Here is a 24,546-nt window from a genome sequence, read left to right on the forward strand (position 1 = left end):
TGGATGGATGAACCCAATTCCTTCCTTTTGGGGGAATTGCCCGGAGGTTCATGAACTGGCTGGATTGATACTGGGCTGGATGATGGGTCTTATCATGGTGGGGCATTACTCTGTCAGTCTGTCTGGGGGTGGATGAGGTGAGGACCTTGGTATTTCGCACACCTTCGGTTAGAAAAAAAAAATGCAAGTATAAGTGCGTAATACTTGCGTGCGATGGCCATCACTACTACTCTTGTTGTCGTGATATACATACTGTGTACGGGGTAAGTAGGTGGTGGGGGATAAGCGGGTAGTGGGTATGGCCATCATGGATGGGAGGGCCTGTTGTGCAGGCAGAAGTGGCAAAAACAAAAAGAAATGACAAGAGTGGGATTCGAACCCACGCCATGAAACCATGATCAGGAAGCTAGAAGCTGTTTATTAAGGTGGACCTTAACCTGACGCCTTAGACCAACTCGGCCATCTTGCCTTGAGATGTTGAATGGGCAAGATTTAGTGCAATATCAGAGAAAAAAATGAGGAAGAAAGGGCTGCCTCGGGAATATTGTTCCTCGGCTAAATTCTAGTCCAGTCTGACCCCCACTTGTGTTTTGGTGAGGATGGGGGATGAGATGAAGATTGCAGTGCAATCTCGATACATAGTAGCTTATTGACTGTGGTATAGCTCGGATATTCGGTTTCCATTAGGAGAGAATTAATGTTCACGATTTTAACTCTGCAGTGAAAAAGAAAAAAAACAAAAAACAAAAAACAAAGCAAAACAAAAAAAAAAGCAGACTCTACTGCTGATTGACGATGTACTACTCCATATGCCAGGAACAACATCCAGGATTAACTTACTAGCACTGAACTGGGTATAGCGTATAGTAGTCAATCCATGGCTTCTTTAGTGCTCGGGCTATTATCCTCATTACTGCAGGGTAGTTTATTTATACCCGTCTAAAATCATACGTAAGACGGATGTAAATTGTGATTGATTAAAACATATCAATGGCCGGTTAGCGGCGGGATATACTTTGGGTTGAAATGGCAAGTTACTACTAGATACAGGATAGTGTGAGCTGAAAGTGGTGAGACATGATAGGATTGAATACCAATCTGCTGTTAGGTGTAGATCAATGCGTTTCATCTTGTGCTGTTTATGCTTATTTCGAAAGGATATCTACCAGAACTCCGAGTAATCGTTGAGATGTCGACCCCGTATACCTTGTCATCGTGGCAGGAATTTATAGGCAGGCAATCGAAGAGATTATGAAGCAATGTCACACAGCTTCTTTTAATTTCTTCAACCTCGTAGAAATATAGTTTGATATTAGTAACAAAGGTCAACCCCAAGAAGTTCTGTCCTTCATATGTAACTTCTTATGGAACCTGTTGAATCTGGCAATCAAAAATGCCAGAGATATGGGCACGTGTATCACTTTCAGCTGCTGGTTAGGCTTCTCTCAGACCTCATGTTCTCTTTTGATCCCATACCCAACAGAGTGAAGCCCCTAAATTCCAGGCAGGTAGGCTAAGTTTGCACTGCATGGTGTACTCGACCAGTCTGTAAATACTAGCATTCGTGGTGACTCTAGCATGACTGCACGTGAGCAGACCCCATGCAAGTTCAGCCCTAAGACCGCGCAGCTATATCCTTTAAGCAGAACAGACGGGGTTGTTGAATCTCTGGCGGTTTCAATTTTTCCTCCCACTTCTGTAAGAGTTTGGATAATAGCGTAGGAATCTCACCGTCGTTGCTTGAAGTAGAATTTCTGTCATTCCAAGGCTAAACGGTAAAGTTTCTGTGGAATAGGATAAAGTGGGACACTTTGTAAGTGTTAATTGGCTTCGTGGCGCTAGCTTTCGAGGTCCCCCCCTGTGTATAATAGCCAAGTGTTGTGGTTTTAAGGTGCATTTCCCTGTTGCTTCCTTGGCTGGTATGATCCCCTTCGTCACTAAATTGTGTAGTTCCTGGGTAAAGATGCAGGCTTCGGACTCGCACCGGCTCATTGACTTTCATAGTGGTGCAAATTGACGTGCTTAGAATATGAGAAAGATTTGAAGGCTTTTTGTAGCGTAGGACTGTGGGGATAAAGAGACTGGACATTAGATAAGGATGTGTCAGAAGGTAGTGAAGAAAAGTTTGATCGGAAGAACGGAGTACTTATGGTGTGGGCTTATTATAGATTGAATGAAGGGTCCTGTCTATTGAATGACTATATCCCTTGGACAACAAATAATAGAACTCTCTTTGGTGTGTAGGGGCCTGGATTATCCCAGGCAAGTTGTGACTAAGAGTAGAATGCTCATCTCTCCTCTGGAAATAATGGGTTATTGTGTCCGCGTGTCTCGTATTGGGCTGTGTGCGAAGAGTATGTTTGGTAGAAATTCAAACCGGGTGGATTGGTAAATCCGCAACGAATATGTTAGAAATATGTGGTCTGCGCACGTCTCTTGGGGATTTTGGGAGACGGGGGTGGTTGTTCATGGAAAGTACACTCAATAGGGAATTCAAAGCAAGAAGACAAAATAAGATACCTGGCTATGGAAGATAGTCCCTTTTCAAAATGAAAAAGATAAGTGATGGAAATTGAAGCGCTGTGGACTGAGGATGGAAGGAGAACAGTTCAATCAAACGGCAAGATGTGGGCGAAGTGCGTGTCATTCACCTTGGCCACTCAATTGACCCTCTGACACTTGGACGTCCCTCGAACCTAGCTGCCCACAATACAAAATACCTATACCACTCAAAATCGTCCGCAGAGAAACCATTGTGGGGACTGCAAGTCAAGCTACCGTTCATCCATCCTTGTCCATGCTCCTCCGCAGAAAGATGAATCTTGCTCGCCTCAGATCCTTCATATGGTGGCTGCTCTGTCCCACTGACAGCATCCTCTCGTGGCCATGGGTCTCTCAGTCACTCTCTGGATGATGCAATGTTGCTAGCGGTGCTGGAAGCACGTGGCCGGTATAAACCCCCCCCCCTCTCCTCTCTTATCTTCTTCCCGTGTCCTTCTCTCTCTCCTCTTTCCCGCTCCGCTCGCGCTTCCGTACGAGATCCCCACCCCCGCACAACCCATCAAAAAAAGCCCAGTGAATCAACCTCCTCGAACCCTGCGATACAACGGCCCCAAACGCCGCTGCTTCTGCGCACAAAAACACAAAACAGACACATTTCCTTGACTCCGGACCCATAATCAAGAGCAGAGGGAAGCTTGAACAGAAACGCAAACTCGGATGGCGAGCGCATGCGAAAGCGGGTGTCTCCTCCTCACCGTCCCCCCGGAACTGCACCATATCATCCCACTCAGATCGGACATACGTCGAGAGGAGTCTAAGTCAATATCAACCACGAGCATATAAACCCCGCTATACCTCTCCAAGTTCAGCGGTACAGGTGAGCACTTTTGGCATCTGAACGAGTATATTCTGATTGCAAAGTACATTACCCACCCTGCTCCCCAAGCACCCGTTCAATGCCCGGGTAGTAATTGGACGGCACCTATGTCGGCCCGACATCATGGCTGGGCAGTAGGACTGGGGAGATTATTCCGCCGCAACTCAACCCCGTGATTTCACGGGCATCGAGTGACCAATTGGAATATACCAATCCGCTACAGAAACCATGTTCGTTGTTGCTCTGGCATGGGTGGGTACAATGGGGTATATCTAACATGGACTTGCTATGTCAGGGGGCTTTTCAGAGGCTAGACTTGCGGTTTGTATTAAGTCTTTACACCGTGGATAAGATTGTTAGAGCTGCATCATATGCCAAGGAATATAAGTATAAAGCCACCGCGGTAGAAAGAGTATAAAATTGACAAGACAAACTGCTATCGAGCCCAGAAAGTTACCATTGACGCATGATATATTTCAAACTTAATTTCCCTCGGCCCCTTTATCTATCGACAAGTATAAATTCGCTTGCCAAATTACCACACCCTCTTCACACGACGATGCAGCACCTACCTCTTATCACCACTCGCAGTGAGAGCGAGATCCCGTTCGTTTGCCTTTGCTCATATCGCACAAAAACGACCCGCAATCATCAATCAAGGCAAGATGGCCGAGTTGGTCTAAGGCGTCAGGTTAAGGTCCACCTTAATAAACAGCTTCTAGCTTCCTGATCATGGTTTCATGGCGTGGGTTCGAATCCCACTCTTGTCATATCTTTTTGCTCCTTCTCTGTGCACACATAATAATAATATATATTTCTTTGGAGTTTTTTTTTTTTTTTATGTTGGTTATTGGTATTTGGCCTTTTGTGTTTGTTTTCTCAGGCTTGCGTTCCATGGTTTGCTCGGGTCAGGGATGATGGGTGCATGATGGCAGGCAGCGCAAGGCTGACTCACTGACTGTCTGACTGATAGAGACAAACGATGGGTAACAACAACAACACTACCGGATTATGTATGTAGTAGATAAATTGAAGTCTCTAATACTAGTAATACTAACTGGTACTCTCCTCCTCCTCCGCCATCTAACTACACTAGATTAACCAAAGTATCCTCCATTGAACTAAACCACTTAACCAATATCCAACCAAACCACCCAACAAACAAATATCATCGCCATCACCATCACCATCACCTCATACATCGATCATTCTATATATATCTATACCATGCAATCATCCCCCCAGCCAACCAACCTAATCCATAGCATCCTACCCCCCAACCCAACCTGAAGCTCCACAGCCAGCCAGCCATCACAGCCCGGCCCCCAAACCACCAACCAACAAGCCGCACGCGTATAGCCATATACACTAGTTATAGTGTAAGCAGTACTCCATAACTAGTAGTGCGGCGCAATCAACCCCCCAGACACTTAAACCCAACAACCGGGAAGTGAAACCAGGCCATCAATCAATCTCGCGTACCTTAGATTAGAAACCAGACCAAGCATGGCAAATGCAGGCACTAACTAACTAGGCAGGCAAGTACCTAGATAGGCAATCAGACCAGTCCATCATCATGATACAGAGTATCACCGCATTACAACTGTACAACACCAACACCACCGTGTGACCATACTATAGTATATACTACTATACTATCCTGTCTATGATGATCCTAGCTAGCTACCCCACTTCACTCCCCCCAACATAAGATACTTAACATAACAGATGTCATAAACAGATAAATCTAGCCTATCTAGCTAGCACTGTACAGCTGATAGCTGTCTGTTTTATATTATATTATGTCTAAGTAGTCTGTCGCCTTCGTGTGTGTATGTATGTATATGCATGCATGCTACTTCATAGCCTCATTTAGTCTGTCTGGCTATCTAACCAACACTCAAATGTTAAAAGGCTGTTGTGTCAACCTCGAGATTAATGGATTGTGTTATTGAGACTATGAGTTAGGTTGATAATATAGCTTCTGAATGTGTAAGAATGCGTGATTGCATAACTGTGGATAGTATACTCCAATGCTAATGCTACTCCTACTTCGCCTCTTTCTTCAACACAACCACCCACTACAATCAAGCAAGACTTTCCAGGTCCAGTATACACAGTATACAGAGTATACAAAGTACTCCGTACGGATGGCATTCCACTAAAGCCAAAGCCAAAGCCACACCACAGTACAAGTGAAGAGAAGAGAAGAGAAGACAAGAGGAATCCGCTCGAACCCGACAATGCCAACCAAGTCATTCATCTTGCCCCACAACTTAACCCAACAAGGTGAAGAAAAAGCCACTGCACTGCAACAGTCACAGAAAAAAAAAAAGCCTAACTTAGCCTAGTAAACGTCGGTTGAAAGACAATAACGTATTAAATTACCCTCAAATAATCCTGAACAGGGAGAATGTAAAATGAGCCTGAGCCTGAGCCTGAGTCGCAGCATAGCACACCAAGGACACCGCGTCACAGCTGAGAATGGGATCAAAGGTGAAAAAAGGTAGAAGTGGAAATTGGGAAGTGGGAAGGGGGGAGAAAAATCAATTTACAATCAGTACTATAGTGACAAGGGAAAAGAAAACAAAAAAAGGGAAGAAAATTTGGACAAAGGAAATAAGGCTTTATGGGGGGGGGGTGGGAACAAAAGGAATCGGAAACGTGCTAGAATATCGATGGATATGTATGCAGGAACAACACGGTTGCTGTGGTACAATGCAAGAGACAAACCGATGGCTGCAAGCAAACAGAGGGGGGACGAGACGAATTCTGCGTGGGTATCACGGGGTATCCAAATAACCGTTCTGCTCTTCAATGCTGGAATCCAAGAGCCGAGTCGACCCGAAAGCTATCTCCAATTTGGAGCTCCAATCGAGGCGGTCTCAGGCGACGCGGGAGGATCCCGGGTCTGCGCTGAATGCCAGAGCGCTTCGCTACCTCCTGGAACGTCTCCATGCGGTCGATTCCCGGTCCACAAGCAAGGTATTATTAGACTAGGTTTGCTTGTCGTTCTTGGCGCTTCCACCGCAGTCACCAACTAGACACTAACCCGCCATCGTGGCTGGTCAAGTATGGTCGGTCGAATTTGACAATATGATTAAGTAGATTAAGAACAATGTTTATTCGGCCAAGCTACCGGTCGTCTCCGGCTCTCGACTTGGCTCGTCGACGGAAGAAGTCCATCACCTTCCGAGCGGCGCCGGAGCTGCCGGGACGGTGTGCCAGGTTCTGCTCATACTCGTAGGCGTCCGCGAATTTGCGATGGTTTTTGGGCAAGACACCGGTGCCTCTCCCAGGTCGGCCGGCTTGCATCGACGGCCGTGGCCCTTTGTCGTGTGGGCCAGCGTAATCGTCCGAGTAGTTAGGTGTCGAGTGGTTGGCGTACTGGTTCCGGTAGTAGTGGTCGTTGTCGGTTTGGTACACTTGTTCCGCCGAAGTTGCACTGTACGAGGTCGGTTGGTAGATACCGGACTGATTCGAGTGCAGCACGGCAAATTGCTGGTCGATTCGTGCCTGGTAGTTGACAGGCTCATCCTGGGATACGGCCTCGTCTCCTGGGACTCCTTCGGGCGCCATGCCAAAGGTATCCTGCGTTCCGTAGCTAGTAGCGCGCGGGCGCGGGCGCACGGCGCTGGTTGACGGGCTTGGTTCGACTCGGTTCTCGGTGGAGCGATCTGTTTGCGACTCTTCCTCAGGCGTTTGTGATCTGCTGGAAGAGAAGCCCTTCAGCGAGAACGACGGCGGCAGAAGTGAGAACCTCCGGGGTCGGTTTTCCGCACCAGTCTCGCTGGTCTTGCGGCCGAACCCATATTGAATTGACCGCCGCGAGTCCACAGACATCCGGGTGTCGTCTCCGCCGTATGGCTCCTTCATGCTCGTGGGGGGGTAACGCTTGCCATTCTTCTGCCGAGGGCCACCCGCCTGTCCTCGTCCGCCAAATATAGAACCAGACCGTCCAAACAACTTCTCGCCAATGCTAGATACCGTGTTGGATCGCTTGTGACCCTTGGGGGATTCTTGCCTGGGGGTTGTGTTGAACTTGGCCGGAAGTTGCTGAGTACTCGGCTGGCCAATCGACTGTTGCGACGGGTCTTGCGGGATCGGAGCGGAGATGACATATTGCTTGCTTTTAGGCTGTGCCAGCCGACCCTGTGCGTTGGTCGCAGCCACAGTCGGGGCCACCGGCTGTCCATAGGATCCTCGTGATGGCAAACGACCGGCGTTGAACGAGGCCATGGAGCCACCGGTGGTTGGGCGGGTTGCGTGGGGGGCAGTGGTGTCCGAAGTCGAGCGAGGCAAGTGAGGCACTGTCACAGGCGCCGGCGCCGAGCCAGCGGCTGCCTTTTCTGTCCGCACGCTTGACCCGCCGTGCACATCGTGGGGTAGAATGCTTGGCTGCACATTGGGCACCATGCCGCGGCTGTTCGATCTTGTTCTCGTTGCCCGAGGCTCGGACGGCCCAGGCATGTCCGCAGACTCCGCGCCAGCAGGAACTTCGCCCCGGGTCGTCTGCGACTGGGGAGCAACGTATTCGACCTGGACGGTGCGTCGTTTCGTGTCTCGGGGGGTCTTGGACCGTTCGCTCGCTTGTTCTTGCGAGATGTCCCCTGCATGGTGGATGAGTCCTCCAACAGAAGAGACATTACCCTGGTACGCCTTGGGAGGTTCCCTGACGGATGCGCTCCGGGCCAGCGACGGTGCCTCTTTGTGCGGTTCTGTGCGAGCCGAATCAGCGACCGGGCCAGCAGGATTTCCAGAGGGGACCATACCCTGGGCGACCGTGGCTGTAGCGATGTCAGAAACCTTGGTTGTGCTGCTTGTGATGTGCGATACGATGTGCGAGTACTCGCTCAGCCAGCTGTGCCGGGCAACCTCGAAAAGGTCCGCCCGCTTTCGCGGATCTGGCACCAAAATGCGTCTCAAGAGATCGCGAGCGTGGGGGGTCACATATTCGGGGAATGTCAGCGGTGTAGTCACAATATACTTGTACAATAAGTTGATATTGTCACCATCCGGGTTAGCTGGATCGTCATCGAACGGCAGATAGCCCGCCAGCATGGCATACTGTTTCGGTCAACACTCGGCTCACATAACGGACATTGTGGGGGAAATTATAGGAATTGTAGGCTACCCACCAGAATGACACCGCAGCTCCACACATCGACCTTGCGCCCGGTATAGAGCGAATCGCTTACCACGAGCTCCGGCGCGGCGTAGCAGGGGCTCCCACAGCTGGTCTGCATCAGATCACCCCGTCGTAGGCCCTTGGAGTTCGGCTTGTCGAGGCGCATTCTCTTCACAAAGTCTTTGTTAGTCAGATTGTATTCAATCTCGTCGCCCAGCTCGTCAATCGGGTCGAAGGTGTTGGCAAACCCGAAGTCGGTGATGATGATGTTGCGATTCCGGTCCAGGAGCAAGTTTTCCAGCTTCAAGTCTCGGTGGACGATTCCTTTCTTGTGGAGATAGCCAACGCCGGACACGAGTTGCGCGAACAGGCGCCGGGCGGCATTGTCCTTGAGATAGCGGTTGTTCAAGATATGGTCGAAAAGCTCGCCTCCAGAGGCATACTCCATGATGATTCCAATGTGCCGGTCCGTTTCGACCATCTCATGCAGCCGGACGATGTTCGGGTGAGCCAGCTCCCGCAAAATCGAGATCTCGCGATAGATCTTGGGTAACCTGCTGGGGTTCGATCCAAGCGACTCCCGGCGAATCAGCTTGATAGCCACCTGGATGGTGCCATCTCTTTTCCAACCGAGTTTCACCTTTCCGAACTCGCCCTCTCCTAGCGTCTGCCCGAGAATATATTGCCCGAACGTCGTTTCCTTGCGCTTGGCGTCTTGCTCCGAGTAGTCGTGCCGACTTCGCAGTCCTCCGCGACCTCCATCATCCACACCGTCACTCCCGACCAAACCCAGCCCGGATGCCGGAGCACTCTCCGTCGACGGGGACGCCGATGTTCCAACTTGCCGCACCTGCTCCCGCTCGATATCCACCGACGGATCGCTCACCAGGACCTGGTTGATCACCGAACTGGACTCCTTGGGTAACGTGCCGGGGCCCTCCATGGCTTCATCCGAATGGAGAGCGCTGATCTCCTGCTCCTCCATGTGTGGATAATGGGTATCGTCGTCCCTTGTCTCCCGGTGGTTTGTGCTCCGATCATCCGCCCTGTTCTTGCCATGCCGCGAGCTCGAGCTCTTTTCTCCGGACGCCGCGGGTCGTGCACTCGAACCGTGGTGACTCCGGTGGGTTGACGAGGTCCTCGGCGGGGGGATGGGCGGGCCGCCCAGGAGATCGGGGTAGACGGGGGAGCGATGATGGTCCTGCTCGGAGGAAGTCGCTGCGGGGGTCACGGCGGAGGATGCATGGGTGGTGTATGGCAGGGACTGCGTTTGGGGGTCGTTCATAGCCGAAGAAGCTGTCGGGACCGAAAGGGAGGCTAGCTGCTGGAGATTAGCGCGATGTCGAGACTGGCGCGGTGTGGCCCGCTCGGGAATGCTGAACGTTGCGCCGCCTCGGGCGGAGTCGTGCGTGCGATGCGGCGCATTGTTGAACGGCGGAGTTGGTGCGGGGGGGCATTGGAAGTCACAGCGACAGTGAAGGGGCGGACAGATGTAGACTAAGATGAGGGCAGCGACAAGCAACGTACCTTCGTTTACGGAGGACGCAGCAGAGCCTGGGAGGGAGAACTGCTGCGTTCACGGTCCAAGACAGCCTCTTCAGGCAGACGTGGGACGGAAGATGAGCGATCACCTCGCTTCGCTTGATTCAAGCAATTGCGATCGGCGGGTGGAAAGTCCGACGCGTCAAAGCCCTCCAGAGGGTATCTGAGACGAAGGGATTTTTCTGTTTCTTTTTAGGGGATGGTGACCGAGTGTTCCGGGGCGAGAGGGTCCGTCCGGTCGGGCAGCTGAGCTGTAGTCGAGTTAGTCTCAGTGATCGGGGGTTCCATTCGAACCGCCGATAAGGGATGGGCGTGGGCGAGGGTCACAACTGACAAGTACGGATCACCGACGAAAGCAGTGGCTGCTGGTATAAGAAGACACCAGGTCACAAACCAGCCAGATTAGGGCCGCGAAACGTCAGCAACTCAAAGAACAAAAAAAAGCAAAGGCAATAGTCGAAGATCGCGTTTGTCAAAGAAAACGGACCCGCTTATTGTTGCTCTGAACGTCGGTTTTCTTTCCTTTTTTTTTTGGTGAATAATTTTTTTTCGGGTCGCAGCCAGAAGGATGGGAGTATCTGCGCTGCAGAATTGAAAATTGTCCTTCCAGTCTGCCCACCAAGAATCGCGACCCGGATGAGGTATGGGTTGCGTTGGTGAGTCTGCGGCTCGCAAGAGTGAGGAGTTGGAGATCAGGGCGGGAAGGGAAGAGCAGCAGCCTCGGAAGACGCGAATTGGAACCACGAGCCACGGGGTGTTAAGCAGGACGGGGGCAACGAGAGGTGTCTCACGCTGGTGAAGGGCCCAGATGCTGCACCGACTCAACACTTCTGGGGGAATTGACAAGGCAGAGTGTAGGCTGCGTTGAGGAGCATGATCGACGAGGAGGGAGATGGGGGAGGGGAGGGGAGGGGGGGATGGGATTGAAGATGCAGCAGCCAGCAGCAAGCGCAGCGGTAGCGGTAGCGGCAGCGACAAGAAACAAGAGGAGGGAGAGAGAGCAAGTGAGCGAGAGAGAGAGAGAGGGGTGGTGAGTGGAGGCCGGCCTTTGCTAGATCGGGGAGCGGACAGACAGGGGGGGCGGCGCGAGGGGAACAGATGGACGGGAACGAAGCAGTTCACCGACCCAGGGGAACTACTCCTGCCACTGCCAGCCTCGGATCCGACTGGTACAAAGGGAATCCGACCAGAAGGGGAAGGCGACAGAGGGAAACGGAGAACGAGGAAAGGGAGCAAGCAAGATAGAACTGGGAGGAGATGGTGATGGTGATGGTGATGGTGATGGTGATGGTGAGGAGAGAGGAGAAGTAGGTAGGTAAGACTAGAAGAGGAAGCAGACCGGAGGAGCAAGTCGAAGCAATCTGAGCATAATAATAATTATAAGAACCAGAATAATAAAATAATAATAAAATAACAATAATAATCAGAATGCCCTGCTAACGAACCACTAACTGCCCTCCAGGCTACGTGCCTGCCTTACTACCTACAGGATCGGATTACTACCTTACCTTGCCTTAGTGAGTCGGCCTCTCCCGGGGCACCACAGCTCCAGTAACTTGGAACCGGAAAACTGGAGTGAAAGTGGAATGGGAACTGGGCAATGATTCCAACCGTTGCTCTTCCCAATAATAATAACACGGGATCCCGAATTAACACTATCGCATACCACTATGGAATCATGAGGAGACGAACGGGCAACATCTCCGTCACCAGCTCGCCCTGCTGTGCTGGCCGGGGAAAGCCAAAAAGCGGGTCAAACGGGTCGGATCTCTTCGCCAGGAATAATCATCATCGCCCTAATTTCAAAGCCCAGCAGCAGCGCGCCAGCAGTAGCAGTAACAGCAGCAGCAGCCGCAGCAACCCCAGACGACCACGCCTGAAGGCTAAACTAAAGTCAAAGTCAAATGAGAGAAAAAAAAAGAAAAAGGAAAATAAAAGGAAGGGAGAAAAGAAAAGCAGCCCAATCTGCCGAGCAGAAGGAATTATCAAGTCCGGCCTCGCTGGAGAGCTGGGAGGACGAGGACGAGGACTACGTAACTCGTAAGTAGGCGCGTCCGATGCATTGGATCTCGGAAATATTCTGGGAGTGAGGGACGGCGACTGGGTAGGGTTATACGAAGCGGGATGGGCAACGGACTCTAGAACGTTAGTGGAGATGAGGTCTGTACCTGTCTGGGTAGGAGTGGGTAGGGTGGTGGATATGCAGAGCTCACGAGGTGACGACATGCTGCCTGGCTGGAATTTGTTTTTTGTCGCGGTTATGAGGTTTCGGGAGGAGGCCTGGAAGGGCAGGCGACCGGCGATAGAGGCCCGATCCCAATAGGACGACGACTAAAACAAGGGCCTGAACGTGAACGTGGGTGGTGCTGTCCCTTGCCTAGGCGGGTAAGTCATCGGCGGCCGTTGGTGTTTGGAGGAGAGGAGTCGAGTCGGGGTTTCCTCTCTCTCAAGAAGACATTGCCTCGGCAGGATTGAATCGAGCTCCCTGTCATTCTGCCCGTATACTAACTACTACGGGCTACCTGGGTGATATCAGATCCTGATCAGAACCGACCGTCATGCGATGGGAGCCCATGATCCCTGATCACCAGACCCGGTATCAGCCAGCAGCCAGCAGCCGACAGACCGACAGACAGACCGACAGACCGACAGAAGCCGCACGCAGCTGGGCAGGAACAATCACGATTCACACGATTAATGAGAGAGCGCCAAGTCATCAGGGGCATCGAACCACTGTTTCAACCCGGGACGGAAAGGTCGCTAGAGCCGCTGGGGCAGCCGATCGTCATTACAGCGACTAACCGGGCAGTCATCGCCTGTGCGCGCCCGCTGATTGGCCGCCGGAGGATTACGGGCCTGGACACCTCAGGTATCCTGTCCCTCCGGTCACGCCGGTGACGGTACCTGCCTTAGGTACCAGCTAGCTTAACTCCATCGAGGTAGCTTTCTGTAGCTTTCTGACTAGCTACGGAGTAGCTGCTAGGAAGCCACACGTCCGTCGAGGGAGGGGCACAAACTCTCTTCTCCATGAATCTCTACTCACTCCCTGCCACTTCCCTACAAGCCGTGGCTCATCCATGGTAGGGATGAGTGTCCGCCATTCAAAGGGTCCAATTATTGTCTCTCCAGGTCGAGCTTATTTCCGTGCGATAGTTATCCCTTGACTTATGGGTCATATCTGGCGGATATCTTATCGTCTCGCCTTTTTCTCAGTGACGGTGTTCAATGCATCCGACGGGCCAGTCGATACGACCTGTCCAACCGCAACGATTCCATCCCATCCCATCCCAGTTAGCGCCCATCTCAACCAGCCCGAACCCAAGCGGATGGCGCCTGGACGGATTCCGATATTAACATCGTCGATACTCCGTCTCACCAGATGAAACTACTAGACTAGATAGCAGCTGCTTCCTGCTTACAGCTTAGATACTACGGGGCAGCTCATTTAGCTAATTTAAAAGCTGACAAGCCTAGTCTAGTCGTCTTACCCGAGGGGGCCTGGGGGCCTGGGGGCCAACCCTCAAAAATAGAACCGCCGACAGGGATACCCCCCCCCGGCAAGGTCCATGCTCAATCAAGGAGACTTATTTATTGGTGTAACTCTCCGTATCTGTGTGCGACTGCAATGGCTGTTAGTTAGTTTGGTCGCCGTCCGCTCCGCATGAGGACCGGTTCGTTACCCCGGCATCGCGATACTCGGAGATTTGCACTGTAGGTGCATGTAAGTTTGCGCCGTCAGTCACTACTGTATGTACGGAGGACTGTGGTGATTGTCCTCGACTATCCAGCTAGCACTATATTCAATCATTGTATCCTTTGGGTCCCTTGTCTCTTTACCGTTGTCGGGGAGATCTTCACCAACATTATCGTTCAGTGACAGCCTTTCTCGGGCCTGAGCACCATAGGTACTGGATACTTTACTTACCTACCTCCTACCGGTAGTTAGGTACAGATACTTGCACTACGACGGGTCACCACCACCCCCTCGGCCCCGATCGGTCCTGACTTGACGGACAGGCTATCGCGGACTCGACTCGCACGCCACCTACTTACTTCCCTTCCCTATCCTGGCTAGCGTATGGCTTCTGCAACCTTCCTGCTCGCCATCACAATCCACATTGTCCCTGCGACAGGGGTCACAGGAAGTATCCATGGAAACGGACGGGTGCAGACGTATGCGCATGGAAGACTGCCTGGCTGAGTGAGTTCCTGCCAATGCAACACCTTGCCAGTGCAATATACATTAGATAAGTATAGACGATCGACTGACCGGTCGACTTGGCGTGGACTAATCACTACCCAACTTATGATTCTCGAGTGCGACAGACCCTGGTCGGGATCCCGAATCTGGCATCCTATCTTCAGCGCGTAAATAGATAGAGCCTGAGCATGGTGCTTTCCATCTCGGCAGCGCAGCTTCAGCGCGGATTGTTGGTGATTGACATGGATGAATGGCCTTTTACAGTTTACACACATGTACTCGGCTTATATCGAGCTAGATAGGTGACTAAGAGAGGGGGAAGCTAGCATGCAGGTGTGATCTGGCAACAGATCAACTGTCGATCGATATCTACAACCCGGCCCCAATCTGCGTGACCCCCTGTATTATACTACTTATGTCCTAGCCATTAGCTTGTTGGAGACTTGGGGTGACTGCCCCTTTCTTGTCTTGTTGTGGGGGTGTGTACTTGATATTCATTTTTTTTTCTTCTTATTCTTGTTTGTGTTGTTGTTGATGTTATTGTTGTTATTATTAATATGAGGCTCTGACTTGGTGTTCATATGTGGATATCGGGGATATGCCGATGTATGTATTTATGTACTTCGTAGAGACTACTACTAACGTTATCCAATGCATATACTACAGCGTCCCGTCCAGCTTCGAGAGAGGGCAACCAAGGCGCGCATCCATCCATCCATCCATCCATCCATTCACACATAGAAACAGCGGGGAGACCCAATGGGTAAGGTATCCAGTAGTACTTAGTTACTTCTAGATGTACTTAACCAGCCACCTGCAGCTCACCTGCATCCCATCCCATCCCATTCCACCGTACTCCGTACCCATGCCATCAAATAACTCACCCCACCCGCACTCATATCACCTCATCTCATTTTCCTGTGTACTACATACATAGTATGCACTCCACACCACGACCATCATCCCAATTATCCCAGACGAAAAGTACATACTAGGCGCACCAACCCGGTGCAGCAAATTCAGCCATCCCTGCAGCTTAAATATCCAATTTTACTTGTTGCTTCGTCATTGGATGGTGCAGTTATGTTGTGTGTCTGGATATTGTATAGGCGTATATTTATGTATGTGTGCACGATTGTACGACGGCTGATCTGTTGATCTGTTGATCGTCATCAAGCTGTCGATCCTGGGGTTGAGAGGTTTGTTTGTTTGTTTGTTTGTGCATATCTCCTCGGAGGTGGGGGTGTATATCATATAACGTCACTTGCTTTTTTGCTGCGTTGGTGGATGTTTGTCTGATGTGGTGTTTGCTGGGAGTATAGGGATGATAGTAGGAGCTAGTACTGTTACTTGATTTAGTGTAGTGTTAACTTGGATAGTTGATTGTTGATTATCAGGATGAGAAATAGATAGGTGAATGTCATCTAGAAATCTAGAAAGAAAAATAACCAGAAACAGATAGAGATGAATAGTCAAGTGAATTGAAATAGCTAATTATATAGAAGAGACTGTATTAACTGATAGAACAATATTATAGCGAGCAGGCCTATCTAGTGAATAAGTAATCAAGACAGAAAATAATAGATAAAGTTACTATGGTACATATACTATACCAGTTCATCCTGGGATATTACTTATGTAACAGTTATATGTTCCGAATTAATGTGTGTATGCGTGTGTGTGTACTTTTGCATGATGTGTCTTCTCTACACCCCAACCCCTCACCACGCACAACCGGATATATAACCTCATCCTCATCTTGATAAACCACCACACAATCCCCCACCACCACCTTCAATTGATACCTTGAACCTTCGCTTCTCATCCAACCTCCAAAGAACACCCTTCATACCTATAAGTTCAATCCCAATCAAAACATAGCACAACCACCCCCCCCCCTGCCTTACTTACCATCTTCACCCCCCAAACCTCAGACTACATGATGAACATCCCTGCAAAACTAAGCTCCGCCTTACATAGCCACAAACCCAGCTGACTAACATCTACAAGACAATATGGCCGAGTGGTCTAAGGCGATAGACTAGAAATCTATTCTCTTCGGAGGCGTCGGTTCAAATCCGACTGTTGTCGATAACTTTTTGTTTTTGTGCGGGATGAGTTTTTGGGACGGGTGGAGTGGGCAGGTGGGTACTCCCTAATCGACGGATGCGAGTGGGCGTTGGAGGAAAGACGGAGGGAAAAGGAGATGGAAGGAAAGAGGATGGAAGGCTGTCAGGAGAATGTGTGTATGCAATTGCGTAAAAGGAGAGCAAGAAAACAACGAAGATTGTAATATGGAATCGAGTTGGAAGTGAAATTGTTACAACACATATCAAAGTCAGTTCGAGGAGCAGAATACATAGCAACACTGCGGCGTAACCCATATATTCCCAGAGAGCATCAAGTCATAAGATCATTAAATCAAATCCATCATAAACCAAGACAAAAAGTCATTAACCGCGGCAGTAGATAGCAGACAACAGATGAACCCCGCAGAGTAAATCAACGTCTCCCCCCCGACATAGATACCCCCGATATACCGCCAAGCGAGGTCGTGCCCGGAGCACCATACGCGGGAGGAGGCGTGTGAGTTGGCGACTGATGTCTCACGACGGGCTCACGATCTCCCGGAAATGTCTGCGTCCGACTCGGGCCTGCCGCTGCTCCTGAGGGGACATCGCCGCCGTCGCCGGTGCCGACGAGGACCTGTCTTCCATTCCGCATGCGGCCAACGACCATGCCCCTAGCCACGGACTTCAGCATCGCTTTGCGACTGACACCCGCAGCATCGATGTACACCAGTCCGACGTTCTTGACCCCGCCAGTCAGATCGGAGGCCACGGAGCCCGCCTGGTCGCCATAGCGATGTCCGATCATGGAGCTGGCGGCGTTGGTGCCGGAGATGAGCACGTTGCGAGCACCCTGCTCGATACCGTCGGTCAGGGTCGAGAAGGCGATCATAGATCGGTTCAGGATGCCGGGCTGGTACTGGTTTCCGTTTCTGTCCACGCCTCTTTGTCCGTTCTCCTTGCGCCGGGACAGCGAGGCGCCGATGTTCTGCGCGTACTTGCCTACCGAACCGACCGTCTTGGCGGATAGGTCGGCGGCGCCCTGCGAGAATGTACCGACCCGTCTGATGCGCGAGTGTGTGGTCTCGGAGAATGTCATGGGTTTGGGATTGGGCTTGGTGTTTCTCATGAAACTATCCGCTCCACTGGCGATGGCGTTGGCGATGTACGAGGACCCGGTTACGATCAAGCGAGAGGCTGACGCTGACGTCTGGACAAGGGTTGAGTTCCTGTAAGCTGGATGACGGGACATTCGCAGATATTCTTCGGACACGTTGCTGATCTGGACCTGGTTGCCCTCACCCTCTGAGGGAAGCTGGACTTCAACGGGTCCTAATCACGAGAATCGTTAATACGGCCCACAATTTAGTAGACACCGGGGACAAACATACTTTTCGAACCGGGTCGGACACCAGGTTTCTCGATCACATCGTATCCTTCCATCTCCCCGACCACGCTGCCATCCTCCTCGTCCACCAGAACAATCCGCCCATGTGGATCCTCTCGGTCAGGACTGGAGGAGGAAACATACCCCTGCCCCGGCGCATACGTTGCAGGGTTATACGGAGCATGGTTATCTGGCGGGGGTGCGCGTTCCAGGAACGCCGTGCACTGAGCCAGAATCGTCTCAAAGGTATCCACATCATCCTGCGTCACCTGGTTAGGACCGGTGCCAATTCCCGGAAACTGGATGCGAATGAACGCGCCCGCGTCAGGGCCCAGATCCCACCGGGGGATCAAGTAGCTATGGGGAGGCTGGTGAAAGATTTGGGTGGTTGCAGGGAGTGCAATGTCCAGCTCCGGCGGTAGGTGCAGGTGGAGGTAGAAGTCCTCTTCTGAAGAGGTCTCAGGGGGAGGTATAGAGAGATTCTCAGCCATGGTGGTCCGAGTGGGGACCATCAGGAGCGAAAGGGTCTGAGGACCGGACGGGGTGAGCTCTGACTCTTCGCCATTTTGCAGATGGAATGCACGGATGTTGTTGATACTGTAGAGAAGACGCGGATCGTGAACGGTGGATGCCATCACTGTTTCTAGCACGAACAATCAGGTAAGGGCTAAACAGGACCCTGCTGTCAGCCAAGTGGGGGGAGGTTATTGCGGGGAAGCCGATAGATAACACTGCGCAGCCGCAAACTGGAAGTATAAGAAGTGGTAGAGACAAGGACAGCGATGTAAATCATCTGAGCAGAGGGAGAAGAAAGAGGGAAGAGAAGAGGGACCAGCGCCCAGGCGACAGGCAGACAGGCCCATAAATACCAGGTCGGCCGTGCCTGGGGGACAGACCATGAGGGATGGATGATGAATGGATGGCGGCCGGTGACATAACCGCCGTGGCGTTCTTGGCGGGGGGCTGCGCCACATTTCATCACATCACACTTCGCACCGCCACCGATCGACAACGGCAGCATATGAGTGGTCGAGACACACTCCCCGTCAGGAATAGAGGCAAACAGCACAGCAGCGAGCACACATCATCAAAAAGCAACGCGGAGGATTCAGTCCAGATTGAAAGGAGCCCTCTCTACCCCGTATCTTCTCTGATAATCCTCCTCCTTCCACCTCCCTCGGTGTGATTGATCCCGCAGCGGGTTTGGTTGACTGCCGAGCCAAGGCCGCTTAATATTACTATCCAGCTCTTTTATTGACGTACCGAATAAGAAATGATATTTATAAGGTATACCTCTGACATGCTTCTTTATTCTTTATTCTTTTGATTTTTTTTTGCTGCTTCTCTTATCTTCTTATCTTGTTTGCACTATCATCATCACGATTGCTTTAATTTGTGGTTTCCAAGAATAATTCCAAATCACCATAGACATTGAACCACAGTCGCACGTAGTAAATACTAAGTAAATGTGGACTCAGCGGGTCAAACCCAGTCTTTCATAAATAATGTCTGTCGTCAACCGACGGGAATCGGATCTCCGAAAATATCTTCCTAGCGCCTAGCGTCTAGCGTCTACTCTGTCGACGAGACCATCGTACACCACAATGAACTACACAGCAAGGAAGGAGAAACGAGAAAACAACAATAATAAAGGGGGAAAACTCAACCGACCAAACCTTATTGGACGAAAAGGAGTCGGCAAATCCGGCCCATTGTTGCTCTCGTGTTTATTGTTTGGATCCGATCCAAAGTACTCCGTACTACTCCGTCCTAGATACTAGTTAAAAAAGATCTCGCCCGAGTGATGATCACTGGGCCGCGAACTAACCGAACCGAGCCAGCACCAGAACCACAGGGCTTTGAGTTTTCTAGCTGGGACTGGAGGAAATGAATGGGTATGCATGGCTCCGTATCGATCCATCCATTACTCCGTATTTAGCTTCCAGAATCCAGAACTAGAAGGTTGGCTGGCTGGGGGGCGGGGGCCCCTGGGAGTTGGGGTTGGGATCTGAGTTCAGAGTTGCCCGATGCTGCCAATCATTACGATAATCATGATGCCCAGTTCGGTAGATAATAAAGTTCCGATCTTGGTCTTCCAGTCACGGCACTCGTGTGCCGAGCATGAATGGGAGGGCGCGGCAAATCGTGGTTACGTTCAGTATAGCTGGGGCGCCGGTAAGCTGGGCCGGGTCTCGGGGCGTCGAGGGGTATCTAGCAGCTGGATTCCCTGAGAAGGGTAGATGGTGGTGGAAAAAAATTGCTATTGGGTCTCGTCACGATGATGTATCTAGATGGTCTTCTTTATTTTGAAACCCACCAAGTGGATTTGGGATATATCGATTATCGATCTCTATCATGCAAGTAGTAACACACTTTGACTCCCCGTCTCCATTTTGAACTTCTTCCCCCACAGGGCTTCCTGAATCATGAACGTAATTCCATTGGCAAGCCTAGCCCCAATGGGCGTTCTTTCGTAGGCAACCGACCCCCAGCGCCCAGCGGGTCACGCAATTTCTCTGTTAGTGTTGCGGTGCCAATCGAGCCGAGAGCCGATCCGATCTGCCCGGCCCAGCTCCTGCCGCGGTGCATCAATCGTCAGAGCCAGTGAGAAAGCCTATCACTGTCGCTGATGTTGATGATGGCCGTGTAAGGGCGGTTGCAGTAGGCCGTCCACCAAAGTACTGTGCGTGAAAACCCGGTACTATGATAGGATGTGGTCACCCCGCAGTCGAAAATCCACATAACGAGTGGACAACACCCCAGCCGGTGCCTTAATTCCCCCGGTCCAAGATAGTATATGCCTCCACCATGACCCTGATTAGGGAGTATTGCGCCTGATGATTATCCTGAACGTTCGCCAGCTTTTTCGGCAAACGGTTGCTGCCTCGAATCATACGAGAGAAATTTCTTCTAGAGTCGCATCTGCCAGTCCGCAGAATCAAGACTGATGCGGGGCCCAGCCATAACTGTAGTCGTTCCTCGCCTGGGGTGGAAGTGGGTGTTGGTGATACTGTTGTGGCGCGTGAACAACAGGATACCCACCAGGGCCCCTCTCCGGTGGTACCGGTGGTACTGACATAGACCGCTGGTTGGACATACATGGGACTGGTTGCTGGGGATTCTGGGAAAGTTCTTCCCCCGGTCCACGACTGCTGGCACCAGCGTGGTACCCCTGCGGATATGATTGAAACGCCGGATCATGTGGCTGATGTTGAGCGACCACAGATGCATTGTAAGCAACCGGCGGCGGTGCGACGGGGATAGCGTTGGGTGTTTGAAGTTGATTTTCAAAAACGTATGGCTCTACTCGGTTCCCGTAACTCGTCTCGGTGGAATCGCAAAGTGACGGAGACCGTGTTGAGCTATAGGGCGGCCAATCGGTCCCCATAGAGACTCGACTGGACGTCGAGAGTGCTGATGGCGTTCTCGAGGCTGAGTTCACTCCTAAGGGCTCCGCAAACTGTGCAGAGGGGAGCATAGGCCCGGAGGGATTGCTATAGGATCCTTCTGCTCAACCGTAACAAACAAAACATCAGCATTTAACCGCAGCCCTTGCGAGCGAAAAAGAGCCTGACACCAACCTAAGCCTGGATATCCCTGCCTGCCGGTCATGGCAAGCTGGTGCCTCAACGCCCGGATCTCATGTTCCAATGCAGCATTCTGTCGGACGACATCGTCGAATCGATCCCCCTTGGCCTTCAACTCGGCTACCTGGTGCTCCAGACGTTCAATATGTTCCTTTGTCCGCTGGCGAATGGTTCTCTGAGCCTCCCGATCGTTGGCGCGCTTCCTTTCCAGCTGCTCGGCAGAGAGCGACGTCACTTTACGCGCCCCAGCACGAGACTCGCGTTTTTTTATCGGCGGCGGTTCCGGGGTAGGGCTCATCCTGTGCACCAACTCGTACCCGGATCGACGGTGTGTGAAGAAGGACAGAAGAGGTCCGTCGTTGGCGATGGATAAGAATGTCGAGGGAAACGTGATGCATCCCAGGCTTGCGTGGGCCACCAGAGAAGTCAAGGCCGCCTCTCAAGATGCGACTATAGCCGTTCCAAGTGCGTGGGTCGCGCTAAACTAGGTATATATACCCAAGGGGACGGAGAGAGACCGCCTGATAGGAACGAGGTGGGCGGGTAGATACGTAGGTGGTAAGTGGTCGTGTAGGTAGAGATAGTAGTAGGAATAATCTTTGTTGAGCGTTAGGAAAGGAATCAGGGAACTGCCCATTTTGGGCATGGCTGCGAGGACCCATTCCAGTAGAGTCAGACTCGCGCAGAATTAGGCACGTATGGTCTGGGAGGATCTAGCACTGGCTCGGTCTCCAGATCGCCGCTGCCCGCACGCGCATGTATCGTCTCCCGGGCAAGCTTCGAGTCCCAGCTCCTCAACATTATTACACCCCGTTACCAACGGCCGCTTTTGGGTCTGAGACGCGCCAATGAGCGAGCCCAGGACAGAATACCCCCTGGAGGAAGGGGGGACGGCCGCGGTTGTGGTGAAGTGCTTTTCTTCAAGAAGGCTATTACTATGGGTCGGCGGCGTAGCGCTATGAGCACCTTCCGACCCTCCCGACCTACAGGCACGCTCTAATTCGCAATTTGGGGCGGCCCTCAACACCTTGGACGGGCTGGCCTGGTTGCGTGAGTGGCGGAAGTGCTGGTTGTCCCCAGTCAAGTGCCGGCGCTGCTGTGTCGGATTCTCGGATTCAAAAGCATGCATCTATGGGGGATCCTGGCAGGTTGTCACAGTCACCCTTCCCTCCCCCCCGGCCATGGGGGTGCTGCCCACACCACAGATTTTCGTGTCTGCCTATCTGGCGAGCAGGTCCCTCGTACGGCAGATGGACAACTTAGGAACCATTCGGTGGATCTTAGCCCTTCCGGGCCACATGGCAGGCCCGATTCAGCAGCGGATACATTGTTTAAGCGAGTAAGATAATAAAAGCTGGGGGGTTCCCTGGATAGGTTCGGATTTTGAAGCCTCATGGCGTTTCGACCGCTGGAGGAAAGCCTTGGCGTCAGGTCAGGGCTGGTTCAGAGTTCAGACTGCAAAGAACAAACTGACCGAAAATCGAAAACTGGCAGTCGTGACCGCTGCAATGCAGACGGGACGGGGGAATGCCGAGGGCGACGTACTTAGTCCCTAAGGGTTAGCTCTTAGCAGGGCCAAGCGGATCTGACCATGAGGAGTGGGCGGGCTTGGGGGTGGTACACCGTGTAGCGTGCATACGGGACAAAGTACCTAACCACCGACCACCGACCTGTGATCTGCGGTTCTTGCATGGAATGCGCGATCCGAGGAATTCGAAGATCTGATCAGATACAAGGACCTAACCAGGCTTTCCCAAAGACTGGCGTCCGCTACTGAGCCCACAAGAGCCTCGGTTTGCACACATCACATCTCTGCCTTGGTACTAACGAATCCAAAGATCTCCCGTAATTTCCCAGTTTGGCCGACCATATCCGAACCCCGACCTTCGGAATCTCCGTGACAGTGAGTTAATTCGGATCTGAGGGACAAGGGCTTAGGAGTTAAGATTCGGAAAGTGAGTCAAAACTGAGTAAGCGGTTTGAGAGGAGAGTAGAACCATGGTAGAGTTTGAGTGGTGCTCGCCACGAGGTAAAAGTAGATCGGGTCCACCGCCTGGCCCTCCGCCAGGGCTAATTACGATTTGCTGAACCAAGCGGAGGTTCAGACCAGAAAGCCTTTCTGAGTTACGGAACCAATCGAAGTCGAATGCCGGGAGGAATAATGGGACTCTCGTGTCGGGAGAACTCTGTCGAAGAAGCCCCGTAGAACACGGCGGAAGAAGACTATCGCGCACACAATCAATCAATCAATCAATCAATCAGGATAATCGTGGGCGGTACCTCGAGCCAAGGGAACAAAAGTAAAATGTAAACACGACGACCAGGCAAGGACTTGCAGTATCTACACTACTGGAGAACCCGAGAGGGCCCTGGACGCGGAAGAAAAGGCTAGCTGAACGCTGCTGCATGACGCACACAGTGCCTGCCATCTCAGGTTAGTCGGTTTTTTCGTAAAGGTTCAAATGGAGTTTGGATCCCACCTTCCCTTTACTTTCCTTCGCTTCGCCTTCCTTCTTTCCCCGCCCCCTCCCCCTTTCTTTCTTTTCGCCATCAGCCTCCGATTCTCCAGGGTTGGAGGCGCGCCAGTGACGTTGGTTTGGCGTAGAACCTTGGATCCAGGTACACCATTCGATGATTCGACTCATCGGGCCCTAGATAGATAACGTGATGAATGCCCAAGGGCAGATGGGCAGATCCATGGCGCCGATGTACCCCGGAGTAACAAACAGCGCGTCGGTCATCGGCCGAGTTGGCCCTAAAAAGTAATCTCCTACTGTAAGGCAAGACCTACTAAAAGCCGTACGGTGGGCCTGATAGCTGCATATCATGGTCCCTAGCTGCATCAGCACGGGAAATAGCTGTGTGCTTTACTCAAAACTGTCGGTGGTCATCTTTCCCACCGACTGATTGGCTTTTGGGTTGATGCATCCCATGAACTTTTTTATCGTCCGTCGCCCTAATATCATGGACGCTCCAAAGTGCCGCAGAACGATGCACGAAGCGGCATAGTATGCCGGTATTGCTTTCCGCCAGTAGTGTGCGCGAGCTCGAAACAATGATGCAGAGCTAAAGCAGCTTACTGCGCAGGCCGTATGACCACTAAGACGCGGAGCTTGTCCGTAACCTTGACCCTCACCTTCGTATCCCTGCTCCAGTGGTACCCCGTCCGTACCCCGTAATGGTGCGCAATAATCTCAGTTGGTGTATCACTATCTGGGGCCTTCTCTTAATGGGACCTAGTCGGCCCAAGGAC

The 24,546-nt window shown here is 51.8% G+C and overlaps 4 protein-coding genes and 3 non-coding genes across 7 annotated transcripts; 3 read left to right on the forward strand and 4 right to left on the reverse strand.

Moving 5' to 3' along the window:
• Positions 1 to 358: 358 nt before the first annotated feature.
• BO70DRAFT_t31 lies at positions 359 to 469 on the reverse strand. The gene has a single exon. It is a non-coding gene; the product is annotated as a tRNA-Leu (tRNA).
• A 3,569-nt stretch (positions 470 to 4,038) lies between these two features.
• Positions 4,039 to 4,149, forward strand: BO70DRAFT_t2. The gene has a single exon. It is a non-coding gene; the product is annotated as a tRNA-Leu (tRNA).
• A 2,365-nt stretch (positions 4,150 to 6,514) lies between these two features.
• On the reverse strand, positions 6,515 to 9,932 carry BO70DRAFT_348476 (putative serine/threonine protein kinase (Kin4); the record flags this gene model as incomplete). The annotated part of the gene is made up of 3 exons (XM_025541611.1): positions 6,515 to 8,446; positions 8,518 to 9,803; positions 9,890 to 9,932. The coding sequence occupies 3 exons, from the start codon at positions 9,930 to 9,932 to the stop codon at positions 6,515 to 6,517; spliced, it is 3,261 nt and encodes a 1,086-aa protein (XP_025403768.1).
• Positions 9,933 to 11,450: 1,518 nt separating this feature from the next.
• Positions 11,451 to 12,319, forward strand: BO70DRAFT_357176 (uncharacterized protein; the record flags this gene model as incomplete). Its single annotated transcript, XM_025541972.1, has 2 exons — positions 11,451 to 12,187; positions 12,263 to 12,319. A coding segment is annotated over exon 1 (308 nt), but the record flags the coding sequence as incomplete, so codon positions are not given.
• A 3,940-nt stretch (positions 12,320 to 16,259) lies between these two features.
• BO70DRAFT_t3 lies at positions 16,260 to 16,341 on the forward strand. Its single transcript has one exon. It is a non-coding gene; the product is annotated as a tRNA-Ser (tRNA).
• Positions 16,342 to 16,424: 83 nt separating this feature from the next.
• On the reverse strand, positions 16,425 to 18,573 carry BO70DRAFT_357178 (senescence-associated domain-containing protein). Its single transcript, XM_025541973.1, has 2 exons — positions 17,711 to 18,573; positions 16,425 to 17,651 (listed from the first exon to the last, which is right to left on the reverse strand). Exons 1-2 carry the CDS (start codon positions 18,339 to 18,341, stop codon positions 16,753 to 16,755), a joined length of 1,530 nt encoding a protein of 509 aa, XP_025403770.1. The 5' UTR covers positions 18,342 to 18,573; the 3' UTR covers positions 16,425 to 16,752.
• Positions 18,574 to 20,469: 1,896 nt separating this feature from the next.
• BO70DRAFT_1046 (uncharacterized protein) lies at positions 20,470 to 21,786 on the reverse strand. Its single transcript, XM_025537821.1, has 2 exons — positions 21,288 to 21,786; positions 20,470 to 21,213 (listed from the first exon to the last, which is right to left on the reverse strand). The coding sequence occupies exons 1-2, from the start codon at positions 21,589 to 21,591 to the stop codon at positions 20,645 to 20,647; spliced, it is 873 nt and encodes a 290-aa protein (XP_025403771.1). The 5' UTR covers positions 21,592 to 21,786; the 3' UTR covers positions 20,470 to 20,644.
• Positions 21,787 to 24,546: the final 2,760 nt, after the last annotated feature.

Source organism: Aspergillus heteromorphus (genome assembly GCF_003184545.1).
Source record: "Aspergillus heteromorphus CBS 117.55 chromosome Unknown BO70scaffold_1, whole genome shotgun sequence".
In the NCBI taxonomy this organism is placed as follows: Eukaryota; Fungi; Ascomycota; class Eurotiomycetes; order Eurotiales; family Aspergillaceae; genus Aspergillus; species Aspergillus heteromorphus.